The sequence below is a fragment of the Melitaea cinxia genome, chromosome 22, assembly GCF_905220565.1.
Source record: "Melitaea cinxia chromosome 22, ilMelCinx1.1, whole genome shotgun sequence".
In the NCBI taxonomy this organism is placed as follows: domain Eukaryota; kingdom Metazoa; phylum Arthropoda; class Insecta; order Lepidoptera; family Nymphalidae; genus Melitaea; species Melitaea cinxia.
In genome coordinates this window covers 2,986,625-3,008,721 of record NC_059415.1, presented here as the reverse complement: position 1 = coordinate 3,008,721, position 22,097 = coordinate 2,986,625, and the positions used below count along the sequence as shown (strand labels likewise).

Below are 22,097 nucleotides of genomic sequence, written 5' to 3'. Positions count from 1 at the left end.
TACCGAGAAATGAGATGACTAGTAAAATATTATAATCTGCGTTACTAACACAGCAATATCTTGCTCAATATCTGGCGCAGGCCGATTAAGAAAATCTCAATCTTACAAAAGATCACAGCCAAAAATTACTGTCAAGTAGTGTTGTGTTCCTGTGGTGAGTAAGATGGCTAAAGCTTCGGAGGAGGGTCGACAGTGAGGTTAGCGGAGTGTTGCTACGGTAAAGCTTACCGTACGCTTGTTGGCCACCCTGGCGATATATAAAAACAAGATTACTTTATGAATTTAATACTGTAGTAAAGAAACGAGTGTTCTTTAGACCACACGACTGAAGTAAAACTTCTTTAACAATAGGCCAGCACAATAGGCCTGCGTCTTAGATATACGAAACGTAACTGACTATGAGAGAAAGAGAGAAAGAAAATGTGTGCTCGCACCTCTCTCTCTTGCTCCGTTCGCCTCGCCCGATCACACCTTTCGTAACGCTCTCGTCACGCATTCACCAGCTAACTCCCCAAGTCAAGCGTGCGTGAAGAAGTTTTAGTTCGAAAATAATTCATCTGGAGATGTTTTCTAAATTTAAATACGATTACAATGACATGATTAATGTATATATATTAAAATGTTATCATTTTTAAACATAAATCCATTCCGTTTCTTTCTCTTATATCTATCCTATAGTGAGCTATTTACTACTTTCAGCATCACCATAATTTAATATACAAATACTTAGATCAGTGCTTGATGCCCTAAGCAATCTTCTTCTGTAGGTCTTCTCTGGTGCCTTCCTAGTCGGGATGCCCTAAGCAATTGCTTAAATAGCTTATAGACTAATCCAGGACCGGTTTTGACTGACTTTTTATACAGAGGTAAACCTTTTTATCTCTAACCTCCATGGCGAAGCGCAATAAATTCAAAATAACAAGTTTGGTTTATTTCTAGAGCATTGTTTTTACGAAATGATAAGCACTTTCAAGATAATATTTGATTCTTTTCGAATTATTTAAGACCTGGCTTTTGCATTTATGATAAGTCGTCATGTGACTGAATGACACTTCTTGAGTAGTGGCAAATTGACAATAAACGCTGAACCACTCGAGTATGATAGTCGGTCCTTTTCTTCTTGAATGGAAAGCTTAGGTTTATTTAGATAAATTTGTAAATCTATGTCTCACTGTACACATGTACTAGTTTATTTACCAGAATTATTGTTATCGGAAATGTCAATAACTTTTTCTTGTATATTTAGTTAACTGATTGATTGATTTTTTAAATAACCCTTTAACATCCTACGGATGAACTTATGCTTCTTTCCCTATGTAGAAAAACAAGTCGTGCCTTTCATGTATACATTTGGCGTGCTCAGATGGACTCATACCAAATTTGTTAATGTTTTGTTTTTATAGGCTGAATCAATCAAGGCATACCCAAGCCATTATAATCTCGGGCCTTGTTGGCGACCGACAAGTAGCTCAAAGCTATTGTCAGTAATCCAAAAATAGCTCCCAAATCGCGTATTTCATATCCAGCACTCGTACCCCCATTTGTTGTGACATGTCTAGAAATCAATAAGATTCACCTTCGAAAAGGGTCTTGCAGTAACAATCGCCTGCCATCCTGCACTCTTGTGAGCGCGATCTGAACTGCATGCTGTTCTTTAAGACGTGTAGCATTATGTGCCAGGAGCTTGAGATTATTCATGCAAAAAAAGGTGGTAGACCGCAGTACCTACTGTCCGATACTGTAAATTTCTCCCTGAATATTCCAGCATAGTGGTTATGACATAGGATCCAGTACCCTCCCAAAATGTAGTACAGTAATTAGTGCATCGATATACAGGCTCTGCCAAACGAACTTCGTTTGTGCAGTATACGTTTGCTATTAAAAACAATGCTGAGATAGAGTTCCAGTTGGTCTTATTCTTTTTTTTAGCTATGTGTTTTGCATCTCTTTTTAAATTGCATTCTTTTATCTTTCTTTCTCTCTTTATTTCTGAGATTCAAAGATAATAGAGTCAATAGTATAACTATATCACTACAAGTATTCTAGAAAAGTCATTAACCAATAAAGAATTAAATCATTTTTAATGTACAGATAATGCGAAATAATATCACCGATAACGCAATTATAAATCATGTATTCAATTATCTCACGTCAGTTGTTATCGATGCAATTTTTTATACGTGATTCTATATGAAGTGGAGTTCTTTAAGTATATAAATAGTAAATAGCCAACGAAACTTACCTTGATAAGAAGATCACACAAATATATAGCTTTTAATTACTGTTTTCTTATAATATACATAAGTGGCCAAAGTTAGTCGCCATAGTTCCTGAGAGTTCAGGTCGGCAAATATTGGCTACGGTAATTATCAGGCCAATCGTACGCTTGTTTGCAACTCTAGTGGTATAAAACAAAAAATAAAAGCTAATATTTTAGAGCCAGCAATATATATTATTATTTATTTTATTTATATATCTATATTATCCTTTCTTACATATTTTAAATATATTCATGAAAAAATGTTCATAAAACATAATTATTTGTAGCACACAGAATGATTAATGACAAATACGGTTCATAATCTGTTTATGTCAGAATAATAATGTGGTTGTTAGTGACCAGAATACACCGTGGACACGATTTATGTCGCTGCTAGTTTTAAATATTTAGTTCTTTAGTTATGACTTGTAAAACATGTATAGTATTGTACGATAACAAATTGAATTTGTTAAAAAAAAATACACATTAGTATATGATTTTTCATGTCATCTACACGTGAATGTACTCGTAAAAGTGTTACAATAAAAATGACCGCTTTAATAGTGTACCCAATCTTAATTGCAAACATTACAGTTATTTGCATTAAGATAAAGTATCAAAGATAAAATACTGATAAACGTTGCATAATCAATATGACACCATAAAAATTACTCTTAATAATCCCATAGTTGTAATTATAAGTCTATAGTTCAATCGTGTCGAAAAATAATCACCTTAGTTTAATATTTTAATGTGATAAATTTTAATTGAGCAAAGGTGTAAATTCGTAGAGCTTAAATATAAACTTATTTGTTACATATAAAAACTTTTTGGATAAAACTTGTTACAATGAATTCGACGAATGTGCCCGTCGAGACTATGACAGCGATGATTGCTAAAATTCTGCTAATACCGTTTGTGGTTACATTTTTTATAATACTATATATATTTTGGAGATGTTATAAGAGCAACGAGAAAATGTAAGTAAGTGTATTTATTCTTTTTTCTTCTTCTTTACTTATGACAATATTAATTTTTATTATTTATACTAGCTGCTGCCCGCGACATCGTCTGCGTGAACGCTATACAGCACCAAATATACCTACGATTATACCTTTTAAAATAACATTCATTTACCCGTTTCTTCTTTCCATTTCATATCTACAGAAAAATCTCATAGATGGCGCTGCTTTAAAATTGTCTTGTCTACTTATATTCATTTAATTATGTTTATCGGCTTAGTTACTTATTTTTATAGTGTGAAGCTAGCTTATATAGCATGGTTATTAACATAATAACAACAACATTCAAATATGCGTCGTTACATGATTACACGTTGTTACAAAATGCGTTGAGGAAATAAAGGTTCACTGCTCGTTCCCGGTAGTTGATAGCATGATAATATGTAGCCTATATCAACCCGACTTCTTAATAATATTCGTGCCAAATTTGAAGTAAATCCATGCGGTGCTTTTTGAGTTTATCCCGGACATACATACAGACACACAGACAAACAGACAAAAATTCTAAAAACTATATTTTTGGCTTCGGTATCGCTTATAGATCACACCCCAAGTATTCTTTTTTTTTAAATCTGTATTAGTGTATGTTTTGTAAGTTGTCCTAAAAAAAAAAAAAATATTCGAGGTACAGTTTTGACTTTCCTACTATTTTATTATATGTATAGATGGGTTTTGATTAAATGCCATTTATTTCGCTGTAACAAGAAGTTTGAAATATTTATAACTAGCTGTCCGGACTTCGTTCAGACAGACAGACTTCGTTCTTTTGTCATTTTTTTTTTAGTTTTTAAACCTTCCTTGAGCCTTACATACAAAAAAATAAATAAGCCGAATTGGTCGAGCCATTGTCAAGTTATGCGCTTAGCAATATTAAATTTTATTTATATAGATTATACTATTATTTTTATGGTCATAGGACTTTGGCGCTAAAGGTCTTGCTTAGATTAGCAAAGAAACTTAGACAGAATACCGCAGTATTCACAGTAACATACTGACCCATTTAATCTGTCTGAACTCTGGTAATTTCGAAAAACAAAATTTATTATGAAAAATTAAGATATTAAAAGTCATTGTATTTTTAGTTATAGTATAACTACGCTTGAGTATTTCTATTGCTTAATTTTTTTTTTATAAATTTTGCCATATATTCTGGTACTAAAATCAGGTCAGTTATTACAATCTCGAACACCAAAAAGTATAATCTTTACATACGTATCTTATTAAAGTACCCAATTTAAAAAAAATAATGTGAACAGATTAAACCATTGATACAATATGCGCATTTATATACCTACAGATCCGTAGGAAACATTTGATTGAAGTACAATCTTTGGAAAAATAGTAAGAATTTTAATAAAAAAAAATGTTAGAAAATATTGACGACAATTCTATAAAAGTAATAGCGCCGAAATATTTCAAAAGATAACTTGGTCAGTGTACCTACACACATAAAACGTTGTGATTAGGAGCATATAATTTGTTTCATAAATTGCGTTTCCATTGAGGCATATTATTCACTCAGATTAATCTCTTATCTATATAGGTAATTCACTTAATTAAAAATCAATTTGTTATCACCAACTGCTGATACTAGCCCTTAGTAAATTAATTAAATTATTCGTTTATCAGGCCTAGAAGCCTTATTTTTAGACTTTATTGGAATAAATAAAACGCTTTTATGTGGCTAGGTTTCTAAAAGACTGATAATCTATGGGGATGTATCGTTAAGCGTTTTATACAAGAACATACTATAAATATTTAAAGCCAGCTAATAACAAAAAAAAAACAGAAACAATAGCGTAAGGGAGGGCGGACTTAAAGGCACAATTTAAACAATTTTTTTTTTTATAAATAAACAATTAACGAACCCACAATTACTTATAACGAAAAATCAAGAACAAACGACGAACTAAATATTAAATTAAAAAAAAAAAAATACAGGGAGCAGAAACTTTTCAGTCAATTGGATTTTTCCTAATGGACGACAAGGTCTATCCTGTGCTTATCCTGTGCTTATTTACATTTATTCGGGCAATTCCTCTCCGGGAGCCTTTCTCCCGAGATCTTATTCATTTAGGCCCAATGGGTCAAGAATAGTCCTCCTGACAGAGGCGATGCCCTTGTGAATTTTCTTATATATAAGTGGTCACATAGATATATAATTATGTCTTGTGGTTGGCATCTCCGATAGTAGGTCTTGAGGTAGGCTCTTCCGGTCTCTTATGCAGCGGGACGATCCCGTGGTCTGTGCATGCCGCATGTTCGCGCCAGGCTACGCACATACTACACCCACGTTTTGTAAGGCATCGTCAGAAAGTTAGAAAATACGACAGATGACGCTATGAGTTATTGATAAAGCACCATCTAGTGGTAAGTAGCTGAACTAACGACCACTACTAACAACAACAACAACTAATTCGATTATTGTAATATAGATGGCGCTTCACCAAAAACAAAATATATCATTTAGTTTTTGAAATAAATTTACAACTGAATGAATTATACTTTTTATTAGTTTTGTTACTTTATACACAAATTTTAATTAATTTTTCTAAATTAATAGCGGTTCTATCTTTAAGGTTTTACGTCATAAAAGCACTTTTGAATCCTGTTTCCCAATATAATAAGAGATAAGATTGCATATCAAACGCTAAAGTGGTTCCATACCCCTTTCATATCCACACGTTGTTAAGCCTTTCATTTTGCGTTCTAATTTTGAAATCTGCGTGATTATGATAGTATAATTTGTAAAGGTAAAAAAAAAATCTTAGAATGCTTGAAGCAACTAAATAAATTATTAAGTTTAGGTTTTCTTTGAGTAAATTATTTAAAAAAAATATAAAGTTATGTAGCTTTATACTATAAATGTCGTTTTAAATTTATTTATTTTTTTAAAATGGTGGATCATTCTATACTCATAGTGTTTCCAGGAGTGATGATTATCACTTTGTTACTTTGTGTATGTTTTCGATATTGTACAATATACTACGGTGAGTCTTTTTTTAATAATATTTAATTCTTAATAAATATAATTTAAATTTAATTTGTAAAATAATTTATATGATTTTTTAAAAAAAAATACTTAATTAATTAATCTATTTTATAGAGATAGTAATAAATTAAACGAATGTAGATAAATAATTATTATTTACGTAGTTTTAATAGTCACGTGATAAAGCCTGATGAACATTGAACAATTGTACGTCATTACGTTTAGTATGTTTTATATTTTGGCGGTTTTAATTAATTTCTTTTTTTTATTACATTTTTTGCATAAAATTTTAAATATAAGTAGGTACCTACTTATTCTCATCTTTAGTCAGTAGTTTAATGTGGATTACATCAAGCGGTGTAAATAATGAATAAAAATAATAAATACTTTATAATATATTTTACGGTTTTTAGGTAATTACTAAAATATAACTACTACTCAACTCATATTATGCCAATTTATATACTTAATATAAATTGGCATACTATAGAGTATTCTATTCAATAATTTTAAAGTTATATTTATGACAAAAAATATTAGGTAATTTGTTTTAATCAATGTCTAAATAACTATATACCTATAGGTATTATTATAGATTTCCAACTATATATTGACTTATCACGATATCTCTGGAACCATAAGACCTGGTAGGTAGCGCTGCTTTCGGTATGTAACTCCGAAACTACTGGACCAATTGTTATCAAATTTTGTCAGCGTCAATAATTTGGTCCAAATTGGAAGATAGGGTAGTTTTTGTCTCAATTGGACCTGGTAGGTGGCGCTGCTATCGGTATGTAAGCTATCAAATTTGGTAGCTGTTATCCGGGCAGGACAACGTCTCCCGGGTCCGCTAGTACACATTTACATGACAAAATAACATCTAGTAAACTTAAATTATTGAAAAAGGTTAGCAAGCCATGTTGTTGTTCATAAAAAAAATAGTATTTCTAATTAATAGTCTATGACCAAGTGCTGACCTGACCTTGTGTCGCCATTTTTTTGTAAGCTCTTACGAACTAGTTGCTTATGTGTATTATGTTTTTAATTTCTTTTCGTGCAACTCGACGTTAGTGTCCCTAATTCAGACATGAGTCCATTATATTTTTGTATTATATTGCACCATATCCTAATTATTATTGTCATTATTATTATTATGATCTATGTTTATATATACACTTACTTGCTATCTATAATATATGTTGTTTTCTGTATTGACACGACAAAATTTATATAAATAAATGTAAAAATCACTAATTTACAGAAAAAAATGGCGATACGAAGTTCACCGCGTCAGCTGGTTTTATAAAATAAAATCTTAAGCAGTGTCGAGTTTGATTACAATAATAAGCACTAACCCACACAACACACAAAAGCCCACATACAGATATTTATCTTTAAACACTATTTTATTCGTTATTGCGTAGGCAGTAAAAGTCATAGTATTCTAGGGAATGCACATAACTGATTGTATGATGTAACTCAACGGTCATATGTCAAGTGGATAATTATATCCTGTGCATAGCGACTGCAGAACACAACTGTTTTAAAGTTATAATTTTTGTCACAGTTTTTTTAAAGAGTAAGTGTGGGGTATTTTGCTGGTTCTTCTTAGCAGGATCTACATTCCGAATCGGTGGTAGCTTCACTCATAACTATAATAAAGTAATTAAAACGAATATAATTTTGATTTGTAGAGTGAAAGTCTATCAAAAATTATCTCAAAAATAACTAACGAAATTCTACCATGTATATCTTCCGGTGCCCAATTAAAAAATAAATAAATAAATATCACATATGTATGTCAATGTTTCATGTCACAGCTGTTTAAAAACTTTATTCAGTCGGTACAAAGGAAGTCTACCTACATCTTGCCTAGCGTATTACATTTCGTGACATTCAACTGCATTACCAACTATACACTAACAATGCATTGCTACTTGTATTAAACATGAGTCGTAGGCTATAATACATTACATGCAGTTTCGAGCATCAACATTAAAGATCAAAACTAATATAATTAGGCGTTTAATAAAATGATACTTATATTATTAATCGTATAGTAATAAGTATGTATAACGATGACGATTTATGTAGAAACATAGAAGAATTACCTAACTAAAAATATTATATAGTAGTTGCGCCTCGCGGTTTTACCCGCGTAATTTTCGATCCCTAGGGAATATTCAGATAAAAACTGAACCATGTATTATCCTGGATCTCCTGCTATCTACATACTAAGTTTCGTTACAATTCTTTCGGTGGTTTTTGCGTGAAAGAGTAACAAACATCCTTCCATCCTCACAAACTGTCGCGTACATAATATTAGTCGGATAGAATGGAATATAGTGTTTACGACTGAATGAAATCTAATATTATTGGAGTATATTGGAATTTACTCCTTAAGAATCAATTTTTATATAAATATAGTATCCGGTATGAAAAAAACATGAGGGGAAAAATCTACTAAATGAATAACCTTGTTACGTTTTTGTTAACGCCATCTATCGGCGTTACAACGTTTTCTAATAGGTGGCGTTATGGTTTTACCATTTGATGTACTATTAATCTTTTTCTTTGACTAATAAGCGTTTTTTGTGCCTATTTAGACAGTCGATTTAAAAAAGTAAACTCAAGTCGTGCGTCGGAGCTGACACACAGACACTTTTTTATTTATGGAAAGCTGCATAAAGTCTCATCATCAGCATCATCATCATTACTAATCATAAAGTCTAAGCTGTAAGAAAGAAATATCAATTTATTTTTGTTTACTTTTGTAAACAGTCATGGTAAATAGAAAACAGTAGACTTCATCTAATGTCTGTCTGTACGGCAATTAAATTATTGCCAAATAAAATGTGTTAAAAATTCATCTACACATTATATAACAATAATTAAAATAAATAATTCAAGACTATTTTTAAATTGGGTTTCACGTTTTTACATACGTATCACTTGCAATACAAGTTTTTTATCTATCATGAATATTCTATGGATATTGCTGTCGGTAGTTTTCCATAGGTACATTTTGATGTCGATAATCGATACTGCAATGGAAGTAGATTTTGATATAAATTGCTATTTATGTAGTCTTAAAATACAATAATTGTAGAAGTGCCGTGCGGAAAAAAATAAGAAAATTTCTCGGGAATTTAAAAATTTTTTTGACGTCTGCCGGCTTTGGTCTAAATAAATAAAAATAAATCGTCGAAATATATGTACGCGCATAAATGATTGCAGTCCTGAGTGTCTCGCTTGATCTCACTCCAGGTCTTTCCGATGACCTTGGCTTCTCCGCCAGGTTTTTTTTCGACGGCCACGTTTGCGTTTTCCTTGGGGGTTCCAGTCTAGGGCTTACCTCCTATATATGGTTAGAATCCCTCCGGAGATTGTGGCTAATCCAGCTCCATTTCCGGCGTTTGATCTGCTGGTCGATCGGGCTTTCACTGCAGATTACCACGCTGGGGATCACCTAATCAAAGTTTATTATTAACTCTTAATTTATCACCAATCTTTAAGATGGAAGAAAATGAGAATAGGGCTGAGCTGTAAAAAAAATATCGTTTTCAATTCTAAAGTGTGATTTAAATGTTAATCTGCATGAGAAATATTATATTTCGTATAATTTTGATCTATATATTTTAAAATTCAGAATTTCACGATTCTTATCACACGGCAACTGTGTGTAAAAGATTTTCCTATCAACTATAAGCCATATCAAAACTTACGTGTTGTACATTAAAGTTGACTACGTTTTTTTTTACAAAGAAATGCCCTATCATAATTATCGATAATAGAAACAGACCGATAAATGTAATCGATATTTTATTAATTTTTATAATTTAATTTTGTCATTATATACTGTTTGTATGTACAATAAAGAGGTGTAAATATTTATTTTGTAGACAGAAATTGTTAAAGTGAACGTTTTTTATGATGAGTGATAGTGTCAAATTATTTATCTTAAAGAATATACCCTCTGCTGCAATGGTCGTATTTTTTGTTCTGTTCGCGTCCATTGCGTCGGTTTGTTATAAGATAAGTATGTTACTAATATTAATGAAAAAAAATAGACTTTCACAATTATACTCAAAATATTGCGACAACTCAAATTTCAATGTCACAAAAGAGTTGCGTAATAAGTATATAGACTCTGGACTCTGTAATAAAATTCCCACTTTTCTGACTATTATTTTTGTAACTACATATTAATATTCTAAAGATTATATTAAAAATATTCAATAAATAAATATATAAGACATAAAAACAGATTCAGGTATACAGCGAAAACGCCTACTAATGTTAAATTGTTATTTTTTAAAATGTGAAATAAGTTTATAATGATTATGGAAGTATGTAGGTATTAAGATAAATGTTATCGACATATAATAATGTATCCTAATTGAAGATAAACATTTACTTAGTGTTATTGTCAATAACGTTATAGTGAATACCAAATAATGAGTCCGGATTTAGTATTTATTTTAGTAACAACTTTGCCAGCTATTGGCATGTTTTTACTAGTCCTGGTTGCAGTGTCATCCGTGTCTTTTTATTTTACACTGAGTAAGTTTTTCAAATAACATTTATTGTTTCAAAGTTTTATCGATATTTTTAGCTTTATATCTCTTTTTTTTTAATATTCATATCTATGTAAAATAAAATATATGAGTAGTAATGTAGGTATTACAAATTTGTTAATGTACATGTGGCAATGGATTCCAACAGTGCCAAATTAGCACAGATGACTTCGCCAATGTCATGCAAAACATGTTCAGGTTCAATGAGTGTTTTCAAATTACTTGTCAAATACGTAAATACATTTACGTCGATACGTAGAATGTCCTTATCTTGTTTAAGTCTGTTAAAAGTAAAGAAAAAAATCTAACTTAACAAGTAATTAAAACTTGATAGCATTTGGGTAAGCAACATATTTTACACAAGGAAGAGAATTTTGTGTACCTTTTACTATTATCGTCCGATAGTTGATTTTTATCAATTTGATCAGCTCCAATAAAGTTTATTGGTATGAATTTCGTAATAAAAAAATATATGATAATAATGATATGAGTTTTATAACAGTATAAAAATCTAATGCTCTGCATATATCTTTGGTGCAGGTTAATTTAAATATTAATTTCTTTTATTAGACAAAAAAAAACCCTAGGTTACTGTGGTCACGCCTGCACTTACTTTTGATACACGTCATATAGAGACCTATATTGATATATTATATAATCTTGCTCGATAATTGGGCTACTTACGGAATATTACAACGTACAACAATAAAGAATGGCTTGTATACAGAAATATGAAACATTGGTTGTGCTGGTGTTTTACATACATAAATTTTTGAAACATTTAAAATGATTATAACATTAAAAAACATTCCAACTGAATAATAATGGACTAAAATACCTAAATGAAATCATAGCACTGTATTCATAAAACCAAAGGAAATATTAATACCAATTTCCGACACACTAGTCAATTGGACAATCACTTGGTTCGTCGCAGCCGTTAGTATCCGACTGTTCATTCGTTCACTTCATTGTGTTTTCGAAAAGTGAAAAAGAATGGATTATCATACATACATAACTTATTTATGTCGTCACGACTTTTTATATAGATATGAAACGATAAGATATTATTAAAAGTACGAACATTTAGTTTTAGTGTTTATTATATGCAAACGAAAATGGATCTAATATCGTCTATTATGATCGGTGTCTTTATATTTATGTGTTTGTATTTATTTTGGTTGTGGTTTTGTTTCGGCTGCTGTATTAAAAGTCGTAAGTTTTTTTTTTATTTCATTATTTTTTAATCTGTCCTAAAAAAAATGACAACAATATTTGTTTAAATTTACGATTTTTCTAATTCTGTTTTTAAATTAATATTGGAAGTTTTATATATCACGAAAATAATAAAAACATGTCACATTGGGTTTTATAATTTATATTATGTATTTCATTTTTAATTCAATTTTAACATAAATTATACATTTAATAATTACGCTATAACAGAGGGTTTTGAATACATTTTTGACAGTTATGATTTTACAACATTCGTCACTAGAGGGCGCGATAAGAAATATAGAAACGATGAAAAAAATCATTAATACACCTAATTGCTATATTTAAAAAGTATTATCATTGATAAAAATTAATCGGCATTTAAATTATCTACATCCGCCAACCCGTAGTGAAGCAGCGTGGTGGATTAAGCTCCAATCCTTCTCCTACATGAGATAGAGGCCAGTGCCTAGCAGTGGGCTGTAACAGGCTGAATGCCTATGCTTTCGCCTAAATTATCTAACCCCTACATATATTTTAGCGCTAAAATGTTGGAATGTTCATATAAAGAAATATCTGTCTGCTGCGGTTTTAAACATTATTTTTCAGTTGATAATATTGACTTTTGAATTGTGTTATATAGCAAGGAACTATAATGTGACCTAAATCTAGTAATAGATATTCCTGTTTTTTTTTTTATATAATACTATATAATTATTTTATAATACCTCTGAACTTCTTAAGATTCCTATCTCTATTTTACGTGTGATCAATTGTTTTCCGATAGTTGTTCCGAAAGTTGCCATATCAATTAATTGTTTTCCGATAAAAAAGTTGCCATACGATTAATTTCAAAAAAAGAACGTAATTTAGAGTTATTGCACAAGGTTTTTTCTTACTTGTCGATTTATTGAGGTATCGTTATCAAATATGATAACAATGTTGATAAAAAAATCGATACGAACTTTTAAAATCGATAACCGCTAACTCTGATAATTTCCATTTCGCCTTCAGGAATATAGATAAAGCTGTGTCCTGCGATTTCCGTCGTTTCAGAATTCGTTCGTTCACTAGGATTGACTCCTGTTCAATTCACTGGTACAAACGCTCAGACCGCGGTAATTTGTGTGCAGTCCTTGTAGGTCTCTCTATCGTGCCTCGGAGAGCACGTTGAGCATTCAGTCCCGGTCATTATCATGTACAGGTGTACATAATAGCGATCGTTACTCATAGTAGGGAATACATCCGTCAACCCACATTGGAGCTGTGTGGTGGATTAAGCTCTGATCCTTCTCCTACACGGGGAAAGAGGCCTATGCCCAGCACTGGGCTATTACAGGCTGAAGCGATTCTCAATTAATGTTATTATTTAAATATCATTATTTCATATTATATAAATAATTAAGTAATATAAAACAAGTGTGTTACATTCTTTAAAAAAATTAGTGTTCTTTAAGATCTCGTTTAGAATTATTTGAAACAACAATAACAAATATTTGGTTCTATTCGATGCTTTTAATTTCTTAGTCGTTTCACGTTCTAATTGTGTATTATTTTGTAATAATCCTCAAGAGATATCCACTATTAATATAACATTATGACACGTAATACAGAATACATAATATCGATTCATAGTTATATAATAGATCAAGAGCCCGTGAGCGCCAAACCTTCGTCATTTTATAAATGCTGAAAATTTCTCAGCGCATGCTCACAAGTCCCAACACGGATAGAACTAATGGCCAAATATGAAGTTTGAAATAATTGTCCTCACTTGTTGTAATAACAAGAACGCACAAACGAAAAATTAAAAGTGAATTATCATAATATTACTCTGTGGAATGTTGCGATTATGCGACCGTGTCAAAAATCATAATTATTAGTACAAACGGTATCGAATTCAAGACAATTTCATTTGACGGGTTAGGCAGTGCCTAATTTCGTTGTTAAACCGACCAATGTTAAAAACACAATACTTTGTTCGTATTCCATATGACGCACGCGACATTATAAAATTGTAGGATTATATAATGTCTTACTGTCATTGCTAACATTTAGTATGCGATTATAGGCAGAAGTTTCATAAAAGGCCCGTCGTCAATGCGCACGAAGCGCTGATATCGCATATATGACGGTGGGTATTTTTAAAGGGCATTTAAATAAAATTATGATTTATGTCTTTTTCAAAAATATGTATTCAAAAATAATTGTAGTGTTCATGTTTTGTATACCATTTTTAGTAACATGCCAGGGTAGGCAGTGCCTTTCTACCTATATGAAATGCACGCTACGCATAACATCATATATGATATACTATGACGTAAGTTAGTTAAAATTCATTAAAGTTTGGGGATGCCTGGCTAGGGGTAGGTACTATGTAAAGTGTCAGGTAATGGTTGACGTGATTTTCAATATTACCTCGAAAAAAATATTTAAAAAATACTCTTCATGAAATAACGAATATTAGTTACTATATTATACGCTTTTGCTACCTGGTACCTGCCAAATCCGCTATAAGTCGAACTTTATACTTGGTAATTGCTTGTCTGTTAGGATTATTTGCTGTGAAACTCTTGGGCTATAATATTGTAGCAAGGTTGACTCTATACATTACGCATTGTCTCAATAGATTCTGTCGTGTCTTGCGAAATATCATAGTTTCAATCATCTTTACGTTTTTTAAAATATACCTATTATTTTACATAATATTCCAAAAGAAAATTTTACAAAATATTAGAAAAAAATAAAATAATAATAACCCGAAATAGTCCCCCCCGTTTTGAGTTTGTGCTTATCAATTATATTTTTTCGATTGATTTATTTTTTTGTTTAATATCAATGATTCACTGTTGTTAGGGTATTGTGGGGTATAGATACACAACCAACCATACATACACAAACTTTTTATATCATAGTAATAACCAAACCTCAAAAGTTAAGCGCGCGTAAAAAACTATTACTTCAAAAACATATAGTTTTACTAGCTGACCCCGCAAACTTTGTTTTGCCATATATATTAATAGCCCCCCTAATCCCCCCTTTTATAACTTAGTGTAATTGGTCAAGCCATTCTCTAGTTTTGCACTTAACACAACACATTTACTGATTAATTTTTATTTAAGTAGATAAAAAATTCAATTGTCGAGACGACATAATCAAATAAGTAAATAAACAAGTGAATCCTAAGTAGGATAATACATAGTTATAAATATCATATATTGCAATCAGAATACTTACACGGAAAATAGGATTATTCTTAAATGAAACCATATTGGTCAGTCATTTTCTAAGTATTTTAAGTAAAAATAATTACGTAGTTTCGAAAGAGTAATAATTTATTTATAAATATTTCCTGATTGAAGATATATCCATAACAAAAAGCCTCATATCTATATATATATCATTAAAAGTTCTAAAAAAAAGTCCGCGACAGCTAGCATATCTATCTTTTAAGGTTGGCTCACTATAACCTGTACCTAACGCCCAGATAGATATGAAATACCCAAACATTTTTTATTAAATACGACATTTTTTTGCGAACGAATTCTTTTTGTTTAGATGATTGTGATGAATTTTTATGGGACAATCATTAGAAGATAGGAAATTAACGCGGGTGAAACCGCGGTGCACAGCTAGTACTGACTACTTCTTACGAAATATTTCGTATTATTTATCATATATTAAGGATTAAAAAAAAATCATTAAGTCAAATTCTATACATGGAATAGAAATCGTAAAAAAATGCAATAGGTATACCGTATACCGAATTCGCAGACATAACAAAATACTAAAGAATCAAAGTTTTAAAATACAAATTATTATTACCAGTGGTTGCCTAGTGGTCGAAATTCGACCATAATTAATTTAATTTATAAGTTTGAACATTAAACTAAAAAATATCTATATATGCGTGTACCGTGGATCAAGCTCTTATCCTTCTCCTACATGGAGAAAGAGGCCTATGCCCAATAGTGGGATATTACAGGCCGAAGAACAGCCAGAGAATTTTTTCATTTAGTATAATGCATATATTAAAAAGTAACTAATTAACGAGTTTTAAAAAATACTATTATAGAAACATTACACAGTTCTATAAAAAATTATCAAATAGAAGCAGTAGGTTAGGCACAAGGTTCTTAGTTTTGCATAAAAAACATTTAAAACAATATCACAAAACTATATAACAAGCTTATACAGTAAATAAGTTACGTATAACAAATGATAAATAAAATGTGGCTTAATTGAATGCCCCTCGCTTCTATTCTCTTGTCTTGTATCTCATTCACTCTTTAATGACGGACGCCAGAGATTACATTTGTATAATAACAGCCTGTTTCACCTTTTGCAAATATACTTTATCCCGGATATAAGTTATAAATATAATTTAACAGCGGGACTCGGAAGGTAATTCTACCTTCCGAGTTCATTAGAATTCTTAGGAGTTTTTTAGAATCTGTTTCGTTTCATCTAATAAACTAACTTAAAAAAAATATCATTGATAAAAGAATATCCCATAGAATGGATCTTGGATGCATTAACAAACAATCATAAATATAAAAACACTATAATGAAACATAAACTTTTCCTTTATTTCTTGATTATAGGATTACCTACTTAATAATAAGCATTTCCTCTAATGCTATGTATAATGTATATCAGTCTCCAATATTTCTAATATTTAACATTTTAAATAACTATTTTTTAACACAATTTCAATAGTAAAAGGACATTTAAGACTTATATTATAAGATAGACGTATATAATATAACAGTCCACTAAAGAGATCAATCATCAGTTTTACATTTTTTTAAGACGTATAAAAAATAAACTGTTTGTCTTTGCATTCATGTTATTTAAGATTTTCTTTACCTTTATATTTTACCCCAACGCATATATCGTGAACATATCTCTTGCACGAAATACAGAGTCGTATGTCTAATACTTAATCTATTTTGCATACAAAAAAATACAGTTACCAAACTTCAGATCCTCATTCAAATAACAATCACTGCTATCAAAACATCAGGAATTACGCCATCTTCAGATTCCGTGAGCTTATTTTGTAATTTCCTCTTTTTTAGGTTCTCCTTCGTTAATAATTTTTGACTGTTGCATATTTGTTATGACAATCTTCAGATATGTTTCACTTCTACTATCCAGAAGAATGTTTTTTATCGTTTTCCTTAGCCTTTTTTTCCTTCTAATTAGAGTTACCCTTTCAGTAGAAGTAACCAGTCAAACTTACCTCGATTTATCACTTGCTAAAACCTTAGGAGATTCTTGTACATTAGTACATCCCATCTTGTCGCATGTGTACATATTATGTTGTACAATATAATAATAAGTTTTCTGTAAACATTATCAGAGAGGCAATTAAACCACTATTCAAGTCTCCCTAACCCCCATTTTAGGATTTGATTACAGAAAAATGTGAAATCATAATATTGAATCATGCTGCGATCCTAAAACTACATTAATTTATTAATCAAAATGATTATAAAGTCATTGCTTACCTTTATATCTGTCAGCGAAATGTTAAAATATCAAAAATCTTTAGTTCTTGCTAGAAATCATCAAAAGTGCGTTTCTTTCAATTGCTATCAAACCAGCATAATGGCAAGCAATATGGCATAGGATATGAGTTAAGCATTAAACGAGCTTGTAGTGACCTGATAGCAAATTCAATAGTGCAATATTTAAATGATTTAATCGAAGAGCATATGGCTGGAACAACATATATATATCCTTCAACGTTAAAGATCATGAGTAAAGGATTTGAATGATGACTTGGACCGAATTTCTGTATGGTCGGAGAGAAACGACTTGTTTTTGAATCCCTCAAAAACGAAATAAATATATGGTTTTTAGAGGAGCGGTACCATTTTTACTATGGTGATCTGACTAATGCCGAACCGAACCAATGTGGCGCATTCCTGAGGCACACGATAGTTTAATATGTGTAAAAGTATTATGTGTATGTTGCTTTTTATAGTCGTTTTAAACTATTGTTGTTGTCTCTTATGTGTGATCAAATAAACGTTTTTTCTTTCTTTCTTTCATCTTCTCTCCCTGGGCAAGTGTCCTGGACTCCCCTCAGTAAGTCTATAAAAGAAAAGAGTAAGCACGAAAACTATCTGTTTAAATGTACGTACGTATACATAAATATTCACCAAATATAAATATAGTAGAGCTAAATTTGAAATTTTTTAGTTATTTATTTAATATTTATGTAATGATAAATTAGTTATTACTTGGTTTTTTGTATTACTTTATGATTTTCTTGTTATTATACAGGTTCAGTTTTTTAAAGCTTAAAATAGCATAGCACGAATTTGAAATTGTTTTCTTATCACAAATCAGTAATCATAATCGTTCGATACGCTTATCGCCATACAACAATTAAATTTATTTTTCCTATAAAACAACCATTTGTCTATCTAATTCCGTATCATTACAACAATTTATTATTTTTTGATTTGCAACAATGCCGAACCTAACTTCGTTGTTGATATTTATGTCGTTAAATGTGCTGTTGTTTTGGATTTTATATGCATTGCTCGTGAAGTTTTTCGGTAAGTGCCATTTTAATTTTTTCGTGTTTCCAAGATGGCGGACGCGTTTATTTCCTTGTGTAAATTTTTGTGTTGGGCGTATGTGTGTTTTCTAATTTATTTTATTGTTGAGAATAAAACTATCCTTAACGATGTCGCAATGACCACTTGGTTATTATCTGTTCGCGTGTGATCAAGTATCTGTCTTATGTATATTACAATACTTCATAATTATTTAACAGACATATGACAGGTTGTGATAGAAACAGAATTTATTTTCTATATTATAGTTGTTTTCATAATAGAAAGAAAAAAAAAACTTTTCCTTATTTTATGTAATATTTTCATGTCCTTTTGTTTTTTTTTTTCATAATATTTTTTTACAAACGTATATGGTTACACACAAACACTAATTCGTTATAGTAAAAAGAATATAAGGAAATTACGCTGAGTAAAAACAAAATCTATAGTGCCTAATAATATAACTGGTGGCGTCAACTTCTAACTGAAAAGAGAAACTAGACTGAAGAAGCATAAAGTATACACATCATTTGAATACCACCAGACTAAATTACTCTTGACTTTTTTTAACATTGACAGAAAATATAATCGGTGTAATTCATTCAACTTGACAACCCTAAATTCAACAGTCAGACCATGGAGCTCGGAGAGACGGGGAACGATCGCTGTAGAAAATAGTGTCCCGGAAATATCGACGAAATAGCGTAGCGCTGCGATCGCTAAATTGTGTCAATTAAAGCGCGGGCTGTTGTGGGCTAATTTGAAATGATCTATCAACGTTAGATCATAGTTTCTATAGTTTCTTTTTGACAAGATTTAAAAAATTACGGAGCACGATTATTTTCTCACAAATGCCGCGATGAAAATTTGTACAATGTACATTATTCAACTAAATCTATCTACTTGTACTCATAAGCACATGGCAAAAACAGCTAACTTCACAGACACTATTTACCGACGGTAGCGCGACTGGTGGCTGAAAAATGAACTATTCATTCTATAATTATGTACAAATTTTTAGGGACAGGCGGGCTAATACTTTAGTACGTAGCGATCGTTCTCTTTCTCTCCAAGCTCCATGAGTCAGATAGAAAAATAAACAGAGTATATTCTCCAAACTTCGTGACATTGGCGAAATTATCTGTGCAATTTTAGCGCTATTGGAAGCTAGAAATATATTTCTATTAAAATTTTTCGTTGTATACTTTTTAGCTGTGATAATTTGTCAGTCAAGTCATTTAAAAAGGCAGTGAGTGTTAATTTAATGTAATTGAAACCTGGAAATCTTAAATTAAGAGTTATTTCCCCTTGACATATCACTTTATAATCTGTTATATTTAGTATTAAAAATGCTGATTAGTACCTTCTAGAAACTTTAGATTATTACTGATATAAAATTAATTGATGACGACATACGTATTATTTTGTATTAGGTATTACTATTGAAAAATACTTTTATCAGAATTAGATTGCTATCTAAATATAAAATTTATTATATTTAAGTAAACACATTCTTTTCAACTTTTTTACCTTTTATATTTGCTAACTGTTTTTAACCATAATTTGTTTATGTTTTATTTATATGTATGAGTGAACCTATCCCTATTGTGACATCTTAATGACTTTTTAGCCGCGTCCGCAACGCCCACAGTGCCCATCGAACGATGATTTATTTATAACAATATTATGTATATTCACCAAAATATTCATTGCTTTGAAATAAACAGTAATAATCGCCTTGTAAACACGAGAAGAAATAACAAAATTGTAACTCCAAGTTTCCGACTGCGCAAAGTAAACGTTTACTTTTTGGGTCATGGTATTTGCATGTATAATAAAATCCCACAAACGATTTTGGAATTTTCTCAACATAAATCTAAAGTTTTTATTAAAAAAATTAATAGATAAAGCTTATTACTCGGTGCAGGATTACATAGTTGATAAAGATGGGTGGACTTAGTGATGCTGTATTTCATGCAACATGTTTCTAATTTTGTACTAAAACACAGTTTATATATTATTTTTCAAAAGAGTAACTGAGGAGTTACTTGCCGATTCTTGTCTGCAGAATCTACATTCCTAATCCGTGGTAGCTTTACTTATACAAATATAATAATTGATTTTTAAAGTTTTAATTTGTAAAATGACGATTCGAAAGTGCTCTTGGAGCCTATTTGAATAAAGCTGTTTTTGATTTTGATTTTGATTTTGATCGCTCGACGTCATAAGTGACGTCACTGTTCGCGACCACATCACCCACAGAATATAGGTGGGTCAAAGTTGGCTTTCATCAAAACGTGTCGAGAACTAAAAAAAAAACAACTGTCAATGTCAAATTGTGAATGTTATCTCTCATTCGATTCTGTAAAACGCAATGATAAATTCCCGGGAATCCACGCTGAATTAAGTTTTACTCCAATCCACGTGAAATATTCACTCACAACCCCCACAGTTGCATGTTTTCACCATGCCGCCATATTGCGAGTACACAGCTGACATCTGACACTTGACAACGCACAAATTAGCGTTCCACTTATAAAATTTGCCCACAACGCCCGCGGCATTTATTACGTTACTAGAACGGCAATTTCAGCGGTTGTGATCGATGGCGTAGTGGGCTTTAGGTGGAACGCGACTTTTATGAATTCATCATGTCTAACAGTTTTGACGAAAGTTAAGATGTAGTATTTATATAAATTGAATAAGTAAGAAGTTTGTAATCAATCTGTGTTAGTCTTAAGTATACCTGTTGTCCTTTAAGGTCCATAAATATTCAATTTCTTTCCATGTCTTTCTCTTCTGAATTCGCAGATGTGGTGACTATAATATCATATTATGCATAATGCATAAGCATAAACTTAAATCCAGGACGAAACGCGTGTTTATTTAAAAAAATATATTAAATTGTGCATAACTTGTTGGTTTTAAGGCACTATAAAGAACTCTTTTTTTTCTTTTCAAAAATATTAAAGCGCTGTAAGTGCTGACGCGACGAGTGTTTATGTTGCGTCTTGTCACGATGAATATTACGTGTGACGTGTAATAACGCGACCGAACAGAACAGCTTATCTATGGAATATTCCATGCCAAATCGACCACTTTTGTACCCAACCCCTTTCGATTTGACCAAAAGTTTTCATTCTTTTCTACATTTTGAAAAACATTTTTGATTGAACAATGTTTTAGTTTTTTTTTTATCTCACCCCAAAAAGATACCCCATGTACAAGAACAGGTTTCCTGGAAGAAATAGCTTTATGCTATAAGGCCATCTTTTGTACTTTTACGTTACGTTACGAAAAGTGTGGTCGGGCGAGGCGAACGAAAGTTAAGATATGTAGATGGTAGGGATATATAAGCTAGATGGAGCTTAAGAAGTTTTACTTCAGTCGTGCGGTCTTAAGCACTTTCTTTTTTTTTTAAATTTTTAATGACCATATTTCCTAAAGAATATATTATTT

At 31.1% G+C, this 22,097-nt stretch overlaps 1 protein-coding gene across 1 annotated transcript in view; it reads left to right on the top strand.

Annotated features, from left to right (window-relative positions):
- Window positions 1–11,778: 11,778 nt before the first annotated feature.
- The window catches only part of LOC123664561, a 33,956-nt gene continuing 23,637 nt past the window's right edge, over window positions 11,779–22,097 (top strand). The window contains exon 1 of the mRNA XM_045599090.1: window positions 11,779–12,066. Coding sequence (XP_045455046.1) covers window positions 11,958–12,066 — 109 coding nt within the window. The 5' untranslated portion in view covers window positions 11,779–11,957. The remainder of the gene's footprint in view (window positions 12,067–22,097) is intronic.